This window comes from Sapajus apella, unplaced genomic scaffold, assembly GCF_009761245.1.
Source record: "Sapajus apella isolate SASKATOON/1434 unplaced genomic scaffold, GSC_monkey_1.0 scaffold4, whole genome shotgun sequence".
Lineage (NCBI taxonomy): Eukaryota > Metazoa > Chordata > Mammalia > Primates > Cebidae > Sapajus > Sapajus apella.
The window spans coordinates 45,658,999-45,674,381 of record NW_022436944.1 but is presented as its reverse complement, the minus strand read 5'-3'; the positions used below and the strand labels follow the sequence as shown (position 1 = coordinate 45,674,381).

The following is a 15,383-nucleotide window of genomic DNA, read 5'->3' as shown; positions in this document are numbered from 1 at the left end:
GGTAAAGCATAGCTTGATTTTAGTTATTGCATTACCACCATCAGAATGTTTTCAGCATCTTGGCCATGTGTCCATTTTGGGGAGTTCAGGTAACAAAAGGAACTGCTCTTACAAGAGTGTCCTATTATACAGAGTTGGAGAAAAGAGTTAGAATTATAAAGTAGCTAATTAGAAGATTAAAGTTTTTTATAAAGCATAATGGAATTTTGTCATTAGAACTTGCAAAGTTTATTATTTTTTTTAATTTCTGGAAGTGTCCTTAGTCATATTTCTGTTAACAATGATAGATACACATATTCATAGAGCACTTATTAACAATACTTTGGGTATAGTCAAAACCTAGATCAAATAGACTTCCAAAATGTGGGTGTAAACAGGATTTTGTTGCATCCTGTTAAATTTTTATAGTTGTTTAACAACCTGAATACTCCATAGCAGCATACTGTTTCATGAAGAATTTTTCAAAAGTGTAAAATTATTAATTTGTCATAAGTTATCTAAGTACTTATTAATCATCTATCAGCTCAACAATAGCATTCTTTATTTAGCTAATGTGGCTTAATCAAATTTATAGTTTTTGTTGTATAATGAAGCATGTTGCTTTGCAATTTTAATTTTATCTTATTTCTAAAGTACACCTAAACTGTACTTCGTGTATATATATTATTTTACTTACAAATTTTAATTATAAAATAGCTTTTTTTTTCTCTCTCTCTCTCTTTTGGTTACCAAAAGTGAACTTCTTGCTTTATGGAGTGTCATGGTTAACTCAGTCATTTAAAATTATCTGAGTGTCTTAACTTAGGTAAAATTTTATTTAATGGCTATTGGTATTTTAAAAATTTAAAGGTGATATCACCTAAAAAAACTTTTTAAAAATTCATTGTATTTTGAAATTTAATATTAGCAAAAGAGAATTTTTTTGTTGCAGCTGTTTCTCTAGAAAAGGGCCTGATGAATAAAATTTCAGCAAAACCCTGACGAAATTCTTACTCTAACTCACCAACTCTTAAATTCTTAAGTGGACTTTCTCTGAGTCCTGATGTGAATATTCTTGCTTTAGAGAATTTTTATTATGAATTCACCATCAGTGAGTGAATGTACCTTCACATATTTATTATAACTGTAAAATATTTTTTATATAAGTGGTATTTATTTTGTATTTCAGAGTGTTCATTCCCTCACCAGTATAAAAATCTGACAAGATGCAGTGATAAAACATTAATTCTACTCTATTAATTTTAAAATGTGATATCCTCTCATTTTGTTACTTAGTACTTGAGGAAATCAGTTAATGTTTCATCAGATTCCTGAGTAAATAGGGATAGAATATACCATTTCTTATGAAGATCTTATTTTGCATCTTTAGAAAATGTTAAACTTTTTATAAGGAAATATATTTTTATAGGTAATTTAAAATAACCCCCCGTCATCCTGAAGATGTAGCATTTATAGTGTAGCACTGGTAGAATTTTAAACTAATTATTTGATAAAATTCAACATTAATTTGATATTATACAAGACTTTAATATAAAATTTGTTATTTTTTACAGGCAGCAGAAGAGGAAGAAACACAAAACCAACATGATGATAGTTCCTCCGATTCAGGAACTCCTTCAGGCCCAGATTTTAATTATATTTTAAATATGTCTCTGTGGTCTCTTACTAAAGAAAAAGTTGAAGAACTGATTAAACAGAGAGATGCAAAAGTATGAACTTTTGTGGGTTAAATAGTTTGAAACTGTTTCAGTGTTATCTGTATCTTTTTCTTTTTCCAAAAATAAGTATTTTGATTTATCCTTTATATGTTTTAAAACTATTGAATATTTAAACTGTTCCTTTTTTATTATAGGGGCGAGAGGTCAACGATCTTAAAAGAAAATCTCCTTCAGATCTTTGGAAAGAAGATTTAGCAGCATTTGTTGAAGAACTGGATGTAGGTTAAGTCTCTATTAAAATATATTTGGAAAAATAATGTTTATGAACAAGAATGAGATTATTTTAAATTATCTTTAAGTTTTCTTTAACTCTCTGTGGGTTAATTGCTTATAAACTGAGTTAGGATTAAGCTTCTAGTTACGTGAAGTTACAAAGAACTTGTATGGAGGAATTTAAATGCTATGGTGTTGAAATTTAGAATAGATTAAATCTACTTTCAATTAGTTAAAAAATTTTAACTGACTTTTCGATTAAATAATTGATTCAGTTTAATGTTTTCCTGAAAAGAGATAAGACTAATTAATATAAGTACTTTGATCTTAGGAGTAGAATAATAGTCTCTTTAACAGGAATTTCAATATTTTCATGTTATAGTTTTCTCCAAGTAGAATTTTAATTAAAAAAATAAAATAAAATAGAGCTAAGATATAAAAAGCAAACCTTTTCTAAAATTGCCCACTTAAAATATTAGAATTAAATTAATGGTAGCAGTATGAATGATTTTTGAGTGGCAAAATGTAAAATACCATTTAATACTCATATTACTTTTTTATTAAGTTGCTTACTTGTTTTATTGCCTACGTGCTCTGCTTTTACTCGGATGGTCTAAGTCAGAATTACAACTCTTATCAAGTGTGGTATATTAGTTCCCTAAAGAATTTAGAATTTTTTAGTGCTATTTTTCTGGGCTCCCTCAATGATCTTTCAAGTGCTGTAATGTAAGTCTTTCTTGATTTGTGCTTTCCTTATATTGTTGACTAATTAGATTTTTGCACATTTTTTCTGCTGAGTTATTTATTTAAAAACTAAAAATGAAGGCTTCGTATAGTAAAAGAAAAATTATTCCTATTATTGATATTCTGATATTGCTTTAAATTTGATCACTAATATAGTGAAACACCAGCAATGTTTTGTGGTTATGCTTATAAATTTCCCCACTATTGAAAAGTCATCATTCAAAATAACCCTAGTAAAAATACTCTTTCACTTTTATCATCTTATTTTATTATTTGCCAATTAATGAAATAGATCCAAACAACTTATTTAAAATCTGCTATGTGTATTTTTAACATCTAAAAAGATTTAGACTTAAATTTTATGTCTCTCTGTATCATTTAAAGTCTAATGATACCATTAATTGAATATCTATTGTACACTGACTGGCACAGCATTCTCTATAATGCCCAGAGTGACCCTCACCACAACCTCAAATAAGTAAGATTATTTTTAACCTATTATGCAGATAAGGATACTAAACTTAGAGAGGTTAAGTCGCTGTCTTAGGAATTATATCATTATAGAATTACTCATCCTCTCAGATACCCACTTTCTTCATTACTAAAATGGGGATCACAGGATATTTAAATGTCTGGCACATGGTGGATACTCCAAAATCTGGCTTTTTTTGTTCTGTTTTGAGACAAGGCCTTGCTCTGTCACCCAGGCTGGAGTGCAATGGCACAATCACAGCTCATTGCAGCCTCAACCACTCAGGCTCCAGCAGTCCTTCTACGTCAGCCTCCTGAGTAGCTGGGACACGTGTGCCACCACATCTGGCTAATTTTATTTGTATTTCATGTAGAGATGAGGTTTTGCTGTGTTGCCCAGGCTGGTCTTAAATTCCTGGGCTCAAGTGACCCACTCATCTTGGCCTCCCAAAGTGCTGGGATTACAGGTGTGAGCCACCGCACCTGTCCTTTGTTATTTCCTGAGGATACATAACTAGTAAGTGGAAGTGCAGTTGAAATCCAGAACTGTCTGATTTCAAAGCTTGCGTAATTTCTATTAAACTATTGTGCTACAAAGATCTTTTTGAAAATCAGTAAAGATGGTTGGATACTGTGGCTCAAGCCTGTAATCCCAGCACTTTGGGAGACCAAGGCAGGCATATCATCTGAGATTGGGAGTTTGAGATCAGGCTGACAAACATGGAGAAACACCATCTCTACTAAAAATACAAAATTAGCTGGGCATGGTGACACATGCCTGTAATCCCAGCTACTCAGGAGGCTGAGGCAGGAGAATCGCTTGAACCCCAGAGGCAGAGGTTCAAGCTGAGATCATGTCATTGCACTGAAGCCTGGTCAACAGGAGCTAAACTCCGTCTCAAAAAAAAAAAAAAAATCTAAAGAAATGTCATTTTTTCCTTGTGCCGTTCAAAAGCTAGTTGAAGGAATAATTCTGGTAAATGTAGAATCTAGTATATTAATCATGATTATATCCTTATTTATCATTACATAGACCCTCTTAAATTCAATCTAACTATATTGGCACTTTTAATTTCTCATACTTTTTGACTTTACGAGTTTTTTTTTTTTTTTTTTAATATTTTCTATCATGACTAAAGCAATAGAAAAGAATAGTTTCATACTTACTAACAGAAATACCTTTATGTGTGATTTGCTAGGATTTTGATGATACTAAGTTATTAGAGGTCTTGATTCCATAATATATCATGGGACTCTAGAATTGGCAGAGACTATTTAGGTCATTTGGTCACTATTCCTCCTCGTATTACAAATTGGAAGCTAGTTAGATGAAATGGGATCACAACCCTGGTCTTCTGATTTAGAATTCTTTACTTTTTTCTATTATTTAATCTTGGATTAGATAAGTTAAAAGGAAAACTTTATTCTTTACTGAGTGAATAACATTTGTTTCAATATTTTATGAAGTAGTGATTATCTTTTCTAAGAAGTTATTTATGTCCCTTCTACTGCCTTATAATTACACTTTAGAAAGTGGAAGCTCAAGAACGAGAAGATATTCTGGCTGGAATGTCTGGAAAAGCAATTAAAGGTAAAGTTGGCAAACCCAAGGTGAAGAAACTTCAATTGGAAGAGACAATGCCCTCACCATATGGCAGAAGAATAATTCCTGAAATTACAGCTATGAAGGCAGATGCCAGCAAAAAGTTGCTGAAGAGGAAGAAGGTATGACATACCTCTTGTCATTGATAGACTCATCTTTAAATGAAACATATGTATGATTCTAAAAATTTTACTGTGTGTTTAAATCATATTTTGTTCAAAGTATATTTCAATGGTAATAAGAAATCATTCTGTGACAGCAGTTGATCTATAGCAGACAACATATTGGTAAAGGATCACATATTGTAAAGAGCTACTTAATTCAGCTTTTAAAATGAGAAATAGAAACACTCCACTCAGCAGTCTTCTCCGTTAAAATCTGATAAGCCAAAATTAAAAAAAAAAACACATACACAATGAGTATATTAACTTTAAAGTATAAACTTTAGTTCTATGTCATAGTTCATTAAAGAAGGCTTTTGGTGGAAAGGGTCTGTTTGGCTTACAAAATACTGTCATCTTTTACTGTTTACTTGTTTTTGTTCTTAAACAACTGCTGAACACATCCTAGGTCATTGACACTGATAGGTGCTATTGAGGATTTTAAAAAAAGGCACTGACCTAACCTCAAGCAGGGTGGACCAGTGTTAGCCAGAAGAAGGAAACATCAGAAAAAATGTTCAGAGCTGAGGAAGTAGGGTGCATGTTGGTCTTAAAGAGAGAGGCTAATGTTTTTGGACAGGTTGATTTTTAGAATCCAGAGAGTATACACTTAGATGTGTCCAACAAATAGGTGGGAATGTAGCCTTCTTATTAGAGCTTGGGAAATGAGCCTAAAGAGCTAGAGAGATTGGAGAGCTCTCTGTACAGAGCTCATATTTGAAGTGTAGGCACGTTTTGATACCAGAGTGGGCACACTCTTCTACTGTTCTGATAAACTGAGGTCTATTCTACTTTCCTCTTACTCCGCTCCCCACTGCATACAGGTTCATTTACCCAACACTCTTGCATGTCTCCTTTGGAAAATGGCTTCTTTTCAGTTGGTGTTTGTTAGATTCATTTCTCTGCACTCTCTTCTTTACCTGACATGGTCCCCTCAAGTAACCTCATCTATGCCCAGAGCTTATTCCATTCGTACTGATGGCCCCTAAATTTATGTTCCTAAGCTGTAATGCCCTCAGGAGTGCCAAGCTCATAGCCACTTGAATGCTCGAAGCCCATCAAACTCAGTGTCTCTGAAACTGGACTCATTATCGTGATTTTAAAATTATTTTTTGCCTTCTCCCAGTTAATGACACTATCAGCCATCACAGATGTAAGCTAGAAACTTGGGAGTTTTCTCATATAATCAGTAACTAAGTCCTACTGACTGCCTACTAAGTAATTCCAAAATCCACCCCCTTATCTTGGTCCCCATTTGACACTGCCTGAGAATTCTGTTTTCTCTGAGATAAAGTGGTCCTCTTAACTCTCTGTTTGTAGTCTTTTAATCATGATTTCTACTCTTTTCTACTTCATTCCTTTAAGTTGTGTATTTTACTACTAGAATGAAAATTCTAAAAAGTCAGTCTGCTTGTTATGCTTAAAAATCTTCGGTGACTCCCCACTGGCTGTGCACAAATTCTTGGTATACAGTGTTAGCACCTGCATGCCTCCCTGTGTTTCTCCTCCTGGCCACTTTGTTCTCACCTTTCCTTGAATTCTAGCAGACTATTGCCTATGTTTAGAAACCCAGTTCTTTAAACATTTAATTCATGTTGGATGGCTTTGTGCCTTCTGCCTGGGATGCCCTTTCCTCCTTACTTCTTCTCACCTGGCAAACTTACATGATTCCTTTAGAGCTCGAGTCAGAAAAGATACTTCTCCATGGAGGCTTTTTTGACCCTGCCTTAAGCAGAGTTTCTTACTTCTTCCCTTGGGCCACAGCTGTACCAGCCTCTATATTTGTTATTTCTATTGCAATGACTCATCCTTTTTATGTGCCTCTGTGTTTTTTTGTTTTTGCTTTATTACCCCATAGTCTTAAGGTTGGGGACTGCCTTACAGTGCCTAGCAATACAAGACATATATTACTTATTTTCTTTCAATAATTTGAAGATTTTTAAATAGTGTATAGAGGTCTGCCTGAGCTGTAGGAACTTATTTTGCAGATACTTTTAAGCTATTGGTTTGGAAATCCCTTTGAAAATCAGAAGCTGCCTTCATATTTTTTATGGTTGCTTCTAAGTAGCTGTGATTTCACTGAATGTACTGGACAATTAGAGTTGTATGCAATATTATTTATTATAGATAGGTGAAGTAAAGTAAAAGAAAACATGTTCTGATCAAAGCCAGTTGTTAGGACCTCAGCAGAATCACATTTTTTAAACTTACGTGATTTGAAGGAGCTATCTGTTGATTAAAACTATATCTTTAAAATATGCATGTTTTATTTTTACTCATGGCTTCATTTTCTTTTTAATGTGTAGGGTGATCTTGATACTGCAGCAGTAAAAGTGGAATTTGATGAAGAATTCAGTGGAGTGCCAGTAGAAGGTGCAGGAGAAGAGGCATTGACTCCGTCAGCTCCTATAAATAAAGGTCCCAAACCCAAAAGAGAGAAAAAGGAACCTGGTGAGAAATTATTACAGTTTTTTGTGTGTGAGAGAGAAAAACTATATGTATAGAATATTACTAGATTCTTTTGACTGTGCTCTTTTTCTGGTAGTTGAAATAATGCCTTTAATTTTCATAAACGTTTATTACTTTATAATGAATTTTTTATTATAAAAATTTTACTAATGACATTTGTGTAAATATGGATACATATCTTATTGCTTTTCTTTTGCTTTTAGGCACCAGAGTGAGAAAAACACCTACATCATCTGGTAAATCTACTGCAAAGAAAGTGAAGAAACGGAATCCTTGGTCAGATGATGAATCCAAGTCAGAAAGTGATTTGGAAGAAACAGAACCTGTGGTTATTCCAAGAGATTCTTTGCTTAGGAGAGCAGCCGGTAGTGTAACACATTTAATATTACTGCATATTACAGTTTAACCTATACGTTGGTATTGTTAGTATTATCAGTGTTGTTTAAGTACTGAGCCATTACTGTTTCAGAAGTTACAGTTAGGAAGAAGAAAAAAATTGCTTTACAAAATGGTCTTTCCAGCAAAGTTGGCCATGAAACTATTTCTCTAAAGATTTGTTCCTGATTTTTATTATAAAGTTTGATTTATATTTCTTCCACAGTTTGAAGATGTTTGGGAAAAAATGTACCTTGCTACGATACCAGCAATGATAGATCTATTAATATTAGAAGTGCTTTATGGTTTTGTTTTTGTTTGGTTTGCTACCCCTTGTATCATAAAGAATTTCCTCCTGCTTTGAGAGTCTGAGTACATAGCTCTCTTTTAGATCATGATAGTGTTATGACTGAACTGCAGAATCCCATTTTTGCTGTTATATTAATATAGTACTGTTAAGAATATAATTTGATTCTTTCTGAATATTTATTAACAAGAAGTGTTCAAGTTATTAACATCTAGTGAGTTTTCTGTTTTGTACATTCTTCTGAAATTTTGTTATTTGAAAATTTGTCCTAGTTTATGAAAATGAATGATACAACATTGTGGGTGTTTACCACTGGGAGAGATGTTTTTAATTATATCAGACCTTAAATTCTTTGGTTCTGTAATCACCAAGTGATTGAATTTCTTTCCCTGGTGTACATAGGTAGCATAATACAGGTGAGTCTTTAATATGAGTGATATAAGTTAAATGAAAATTTATTACATTAAATGCTTTAAAACTATATTTACATACATCAAAAACGAAGTATACATTTATATAACATCCAAGTAATTTAAAAATTTTATTTCATAATATATTCTATAAATTATAATCAAACTGATTTTCTTTATAGCAATATGCCTTTCACTATAATTGGTATCTTTAATAGCATTGTATTATTATTTTGTGAATATATTGAGGTCTTTATGTCTCCTGTCTGTTCTCACTCATCTAAGAAACTACTGTCTTTATTATTTCATAGTAAAGCTAACTCTGAAGAAAAGATGGAAGTTTTTATCCAAAAAGTTAAGAGAAAGTTTAGGGCTCAATACTATGGCTCATGCCTATAATCCCAGCACTTTGGGAGGCTGAGGGGTGTGGATCACTTGAGGCCAGGAGTTCAAGACCAGCCTGGGTAACGTGGCAAGACCCTGTGTCTAAAAAAGGTTTTTTAAAAATCAGCCAGGCATGGTGGCACACCTATAGTCCCAGCTACTCAGTAGGTTGAGGTGTGAGGATTGCTTGAGTCCAGGAATTTGAGGCTACGGTGAGCTGTGATCATACCACTGCATTCCCTGCCCAGGCAACAGAACAAGATTCTCTCAAAAGCCAAGAAAGTTTAGCACTTTTAAAATAACTGTAAAATTTGTTGTGATTGCAAAAATGGGAAACATTATATTTGTTGTCATTTGTAGGATGGCTGCATGAGACAAGGCCAAATTGATTACTTTCCTCAGTGTTTTTGATTAATTATTAAGTATATCAGTAAGTACATTAGTTTATCCTCTTCTAACATGCACATCATTACCCAGTAGCCTCCCGGAAAGTGTATGACAGACATTAACGCTACCAAACAACTAAGGCCAAAGTTGTTGGCTTTGATTCTCTAAATGCTTGCCTTTTTTTCTTATGGTATTTTTAGAGATAGCTGGAATTGATTTCAAATGCTTTATTAGCAATAATATTTCATGTAGATAAAGCTAGGATTTGAGTTTAACATTTATTTTTATTTTTCCTACTAGCTGAAAGACCTAAATACACATTTGATTTCTCAGAAGAGGAGGATGATGATGCTGATGATGATGATGATAATGATTTAGAGGAACTGAAAGTTAAAGCATCTCCCATAACAAATGATGGGGAAGATGAATTTGTTCCTTCAGATGGCTTGGATAAAGATGAATATACATTTTCACCAGGCAAATCAAAAGCTACTCCAGAGTAAGTAATGAACCAACTGCTATTTCGTGATATGGTTAGTTGTTGTAAACATTTGCCGAAGATAATATAGTGAGCTCTTCTAAGAAATGGTTATCATTTTTTAGAAGAAATGATAGGCAAGGTCATCTTCATGAGAGAATGAATGTTGTTAATATTGCAGCTGTTCCCGTCACAGTTGCTATAGTTTAAAAGAAGGATTGGCAAACTTTCTCCATAAAGGGCTCAATAGTAAATGTTTTAGGCTTTGTGGGCCATATAGTTTCTGTCACAACTACTTAATGCTGCCATTCAAGTAAGAAAGCAGCCATAAACAATATGTAAATAAATGAATATAGCCATGTTCCAGTAAAATATTATTCACAAAAATAGGGAGCAGGCCCATGGGATATAATTGGACAACCCCTGGTTTTGAGAAAAGTTACTAAGTCTTTAGAATTGGGAGGTTTGTTTCTTCCCTAAATTTGGCCTTGATAGATTTTTCTTGCTTTTGGTAATTGTGAATACATCCAGGGTTTGACGTTTGTGAATTGTTTTAGATTTTTTAAAAAAGTATTTTCTTACCTATTACAATTGGCCTTGATGTGGAAATAATTGACCACTTGTAGTCTTGAATTAGAAATAGAATTGTTGCCTGGTGTGTTGGGGATTCTCTCTTTCTCCTTGGGTTTTTGTCCATAATGTGCTGATCTTAAATTCTGGAATGGTTATGCCTATCAACTGTAGAAGTTGGTTTTATATTTTGAATAACTTTAAACCATTGCTTAGTTTCTACTCTTTTTTATATTAAATAATTGATTTGTATGGTGTCAGTGTATATACATGGTGTGTGCACATGGATTGTGGGTATGTGTGCACACTTTTACACATAAGAGAGAAAGAGTTTGATTACCCTCTCTTTAACAGAGAAAGAGAAAGAAATAAAAACTAAAGTTTTGTTCTGTGATTATAATCCTGCAGTACATATTACATGTAATTTATCAGGATTGAAATCAGATATTTAAATTGTATCCTCCGTGGTGTTTATTTTCTTTCTAATAGAAAATCTTTGCATGACAGAAAAAGTCAGGATTTTGGTAATCTCTTCTCGTTTCCTTCATATTCTCAGAAGTCAGAAGACGGTATGTTCATTTAGTCTTTTCATTGGTTATTGTATTACTGCTTTCAATGGTGGAGACAAAACAGTAAATAAATCTTGAGGTCACGATTTAACTTCAGAAGTTTTTATGAGTAGGAAACTTCCTTTTTATATTTTGCTCAAGATAATAAGGCTTATTTACTTTTTCTGAGATGATTCCTAACTAATTGGTCAAAATAGGCATTAATTATGGAAGCATTTAGGTGGACAGGCAAATGCTTATATGGGTGTGAGTATGTGTGTAGTGTTTTAATGAGAGAAAAGAAATAGAGAAATTTCAAAAGATTGAAATTTGATTTTCATGGAAATGTGAACATATATACGACAGTTTTCTAAAGCTGTAAAGGGTACCAGTATGATTGCAGGTTGGTTTTACTAAACCTTAGTTATCTGAGAGAGTAAAACCTTCGTAAAAGCAAATTTAACCGGTGTATGTACTTTTTGTTTCCTGTATTTTTTTGTGTATGGAATTTTTAAGGTCATTTTACTTAGTTGATTCACTGTCATTTTTAATATACACATCTATACATTTAGACATATTTGGTACATGTTCTTTATAAGTAGATACTTATTTTTCATAGTGTGTCAAAACAGTTATATAAACATTTATTTACATCCAACTAGTTACTTTAAAAGTTTGTGCTACGGTGTTAGGGAAGAACCGATTGATTTTAAACTAATTTGAATGCAAAAGTAAACTGAAGGTAAGCCTGTATGCCTTTTAAATTAGTCTTTAATAATATATTTAAAAATAGGAACACTTACTAATCTTTTAGATTTAAATGTTATTACTGATTCCTGAAATGGTTAATAGTATTATTTGTGGAGGTACTAGAATAATTCAGTGGAACATTTTCATATCCCATTTTAAAATAAATTGTCAGCATGTGTTTTGAATTGGTGAGTTATGTTTTAAATATTTAGCATTTGAGACTTTTAATTTTTACTACTTTATGTACTTCTGTGTTATTTCACCACATAGTTCATGTTTTTGGTGTATAAATGGTATTTTTTTTCAGCTGTTTATGTATTGTGTCTTATCTGGTCACAAAATAGTAATATAAAATCAATTATCTAGCTAAAGGGAAGTCATCAGTTAAAAGAGTCAAAGTTTACTTAGAGATCTTTGTCACATCTCTTTGCTAAAAGAAGGCTTTTCAATTTTTAGATTCAGCTAAATTTGACAGTAATGAAGAAGATTCTGCTTCTGTTTTTTCACCATCATTTGGTCTGAAACAGACAGACAAAGTTCCAAGTAAAACAGTAGCTGCTAAAAAGGGTATGTACTAATATTTGATTGAGTTAAGTATTGAATAAAACATGTAACGTAGTTCATGTAAAAGGAAATGTAATTTAATTTGAAACTATTTGCATTAGGAATTTATCATCAAACAATTAAGTATAAGTACTTATAAGGAGAATCTCTTGTTTTCTAACCATGTGAGGGAATTAATAAAATTTCTGTAACACTTCATTCTAAAGCTGTTGTAATTATAAAGTAATCCCATGCATTAGTATCTAAAGATAGCTTTCTGGTAAAGCTTCCTTGTGGTTAGGTTGTAATGGAGTTTAAAATTTTGTCTTGCTAGTGGCCTGCTTCTGTTATCTATGTCAATCATGACTCAACTCCTTATGTGGAGGGAGTGGTCAGTTCAGTTGGGGTTCCCTTTTTCTATGTGAGTCATGTAGCTTCTTTCTTTTCCACAGCTTTAGACTGACCACAAAACACTTTAAGTTGATTAATGACTCTCGCTAGTACCAAGGTATATGCACCTTGGTCCTTTAGAAGGAGGTCAGTATTTGTACTTCGTGTTCGAAGGATAATACTTAAAAAAAAAATACAAAAATTTGATTGAGATGTGTGCTGTATAAGACAGCAAGTAAATAATGTGGATTGTTCCCTCAAGGATTTTGAACATTCACAACAGACATCATTGCAGACACACATGAATTGAAAGTAGCAGAACAACAATTTAAAATAGTCCCACTTATTCTGAATTCACTAGAACCATATTGAGAAATTGGTTAGCTGCAAGTGTCTCTTTAGCTAGCACACTAGGTACCTTCCCATGTCCCATTGGCCTTACCACTTAGTGCATATTGGGCATCGTCTGCATTTTGTTACCTGAGGACTTGCTCTTTGCCACTGTGCGGGAATATTAACACTCCCCTGCTCACAGCTGCCTTTACCTAGTGGATTGAGGAACGTTGGTCTATAAATACCTCAGTGTCCTTGCCTTTCATGTGAGCAAAGTGTGGGATGTGTATATCACACTGGCTCTCAAAAATTTCTCATGGAGTTAAGCTTCTAGAGTGATGATTGGCTTGATAACTTACCCATTACTGGCTGCCGTATCTTCATTGTCTCATTTTTGTCTCCTTTTTCTTTACCTCTCAAATAAATACTTATACTTGAATCCTTACTTTAGGATTAGGCAGATTGGCCCAAATCTGGGGAACCCAAATTGAGTTAGACCCTCTAATTTCTCTTTTTAAAAAAACAATCTAGCTGGACACAGTGGCTCATACTTGTAATCCCAGCACTTTGGGAGGCTGAGGCAAGCAGGTCCCTTGAGGTCAGGAGTTAGAGACCAGCCCGGCCAACATGGTGAAAACCCGTCTCTACTAAAAATACAAAAATTAGCCTGGTGTGGTGGCGCATGTGTGCCAGTAGTCCCCACTACTCAGGACGCTGAGGCACAAGAATCACTTGAACTCGGGAGGCAGAGGTCGCAGTGAGCCGAGAGCACACTACTGCACTCCAGCCTGGATGTAGAGTGAGACTCCATCTCAAATAACAACAACAGAACAGTCAAAAAGCGTCTTTTAAAAATAATCTTCATATGAGCATCTTACAAACACCCTGAAAACTTGGGAGCCATATTACTTGAAACATAACCTGTTTCCTTCATCAAATTGTTCACTCATATTTAACCTAATGAGTTTAACACGACTAAAAGGTTAGAATATCATGACACCTATTCTGTTGGGTTCCTTCTTCAGTAGCTGAACTGGCCTTGTCTAAGTTGGATAGGTGACTGCCTGTGTGGTGTGGTTTCAGGCACTCCAGCAAGTCCTCAGCCTTCCTCTACCCTCCCTTACAAAATACAATTCCAATAAAATATCCTTTCAAGAAGAGGATGAATCATATCCCTCTGTGGGATTGTCTACGTTAACTTTAAATTGCATGTAGTATACAAGTTAAATTCTGTAGTTCCAATAGTTTAACAGCAGAAAGGCAGCCCATAGCATTCAGATATCTGACCTGTTTGCCTGGTCGAGTTGAAAGTGCCATGTAACTCCAAGCCAAGGGAAAAAAGTGGTCCCTAGAACACCTGGCTAAGTGTACTCCCTGTAGGAGCTGCCCTGTGGTTCCTGTGGTAGACACAGTCATGAAGACTCAGAGGTGGGAAAAGCCCACACAGTCTGGGTGCTACTTCCCCTAGGGCTTCTCCTGCTCTTGGCTAATGAGGGGCCTCATCTCCTGTGTCTCAAATTGTGACTGGAATATGTTTTCCATAGAATCAGCATAGGTCTTTAAAAAAAAAAAAAGTCTATAGTAGTACATTTTTTTCCAAATTAGGTTATCTTAATTATACAAAAAGTGATTTATCAGTTTTCTTTTTTTTTTCTTTTTTGAGACAGAGTCTTGCTATGTCACTCAGGCTGGAGTGCAGTGGCACGATCTTGGCTTACTGCAACTTCCCTTGCCCAGGTTCAAGTGATTCTCCTGCCTCAGCCTCCCAAGTAGCTAGGACTACAGGCTTATACCACCTTACCAGGCTAATTTTATGTATTTTTAGTAAAGATGATGTTTCACCATGTTGGCCAGGCTGATCTCGAACCCCTGATCTCAAGCGATCCACTCACCTCAGCCTTCCAAAGTTCTGAGATTACAGGTGTGAGCCACTGCGCCCAGCCTATCAGTTTTCACATAGAACTACAGATAAAGCTGTAAAACAAGGTCTATTTTTAAAACAAAATTCAACAAAGGAAAGGCCTTGTATCTATTGTCTACTTACCTAGGATTTTATATTTCTTTCCACATAAAAATGCCAACTCTGGATTTCAGCTTTTGAAGGGAAGTGAGTTGGTTTCTATTCACTGTATTTGAGGATCCCATACATTTTTTTTTTCTCTAAAACATTCTAAAAGTTAGAACTTAATCTGGTTATACTTGTGTTATAATTAATTTATCAAATATGCTACTCTTGTCATGACTATTCTATATTTAAAAGTTCCTGCTTTTAATGTATTTTAATGGCTCTTGCTTAAAATGTCTTAATTGAATTATCTAAGGGCAGAGATTATACACAATTAAATAAAAAGCATTTTGTCATCTGTAAGAAATTGTTTGCCTTTACATTGCCATCGAGCAGAGAGAAACCATTTCATTATTTAAGGCAACTCAATTTCTTTTTCTTATTTTGAGACGGAGTTTCGCTCTTGTCACTCAGCTGGAGTGCAATGGCACAATCTTGGCTCACTGCATCCTCCACCTCCTGGG

The 15,383-nt window shown here is 34.1% G+C and overlaps 1 protein-coding gene across 2 annotated transcripts in view; it reads left to right on the top strand.

The window, feature by feature from the left end:
* Positions 1 to 15,383, top strand: part of TOP2B (DNA topoisomerase II beta) — a 67,776-nt gene that overhangs the window by 48,392 nt on the left and 4,001 nt on the right. For both annotated transcript variants that reach the window (XM_032267919.1, XM_032267909.1), the window contains exons 26-33: positions 1,554 to 1,709; positions 1,853 to 1,936; positions 4,677 to 4,871; positions 7,217 to 7,361; positions 7,583 to 7,744; positions 9,543 to 9,741; positions 10,780 to 10,859; positions 12,045 to 12,155. In XM_032267919.1, the coding sequence (XP_032123810.1) occupies positions 1,554 to 1,709; positions 1,853 to 1,936; positions 4,677 to 4,871; positions 7,217 to 7,361; positions 7,583 to 7,744; positions 9,543 to 9,741; positions 10,780 to 10,859; positions 12,045 to 12,155 (1,132 nt within the window). The remainder of the gene's footprint in view (positions 1 to 1,553; positions 1,710 to 1,852; positions 1,937 to 4,676; positions 4,872 to 7,216; positions 7,362 to 7,582; positions 7,745 to 9,542; positions 9,742 to 10,779; positions 10,860 to 12,044; positions 12,156 to 15,383) is intronic.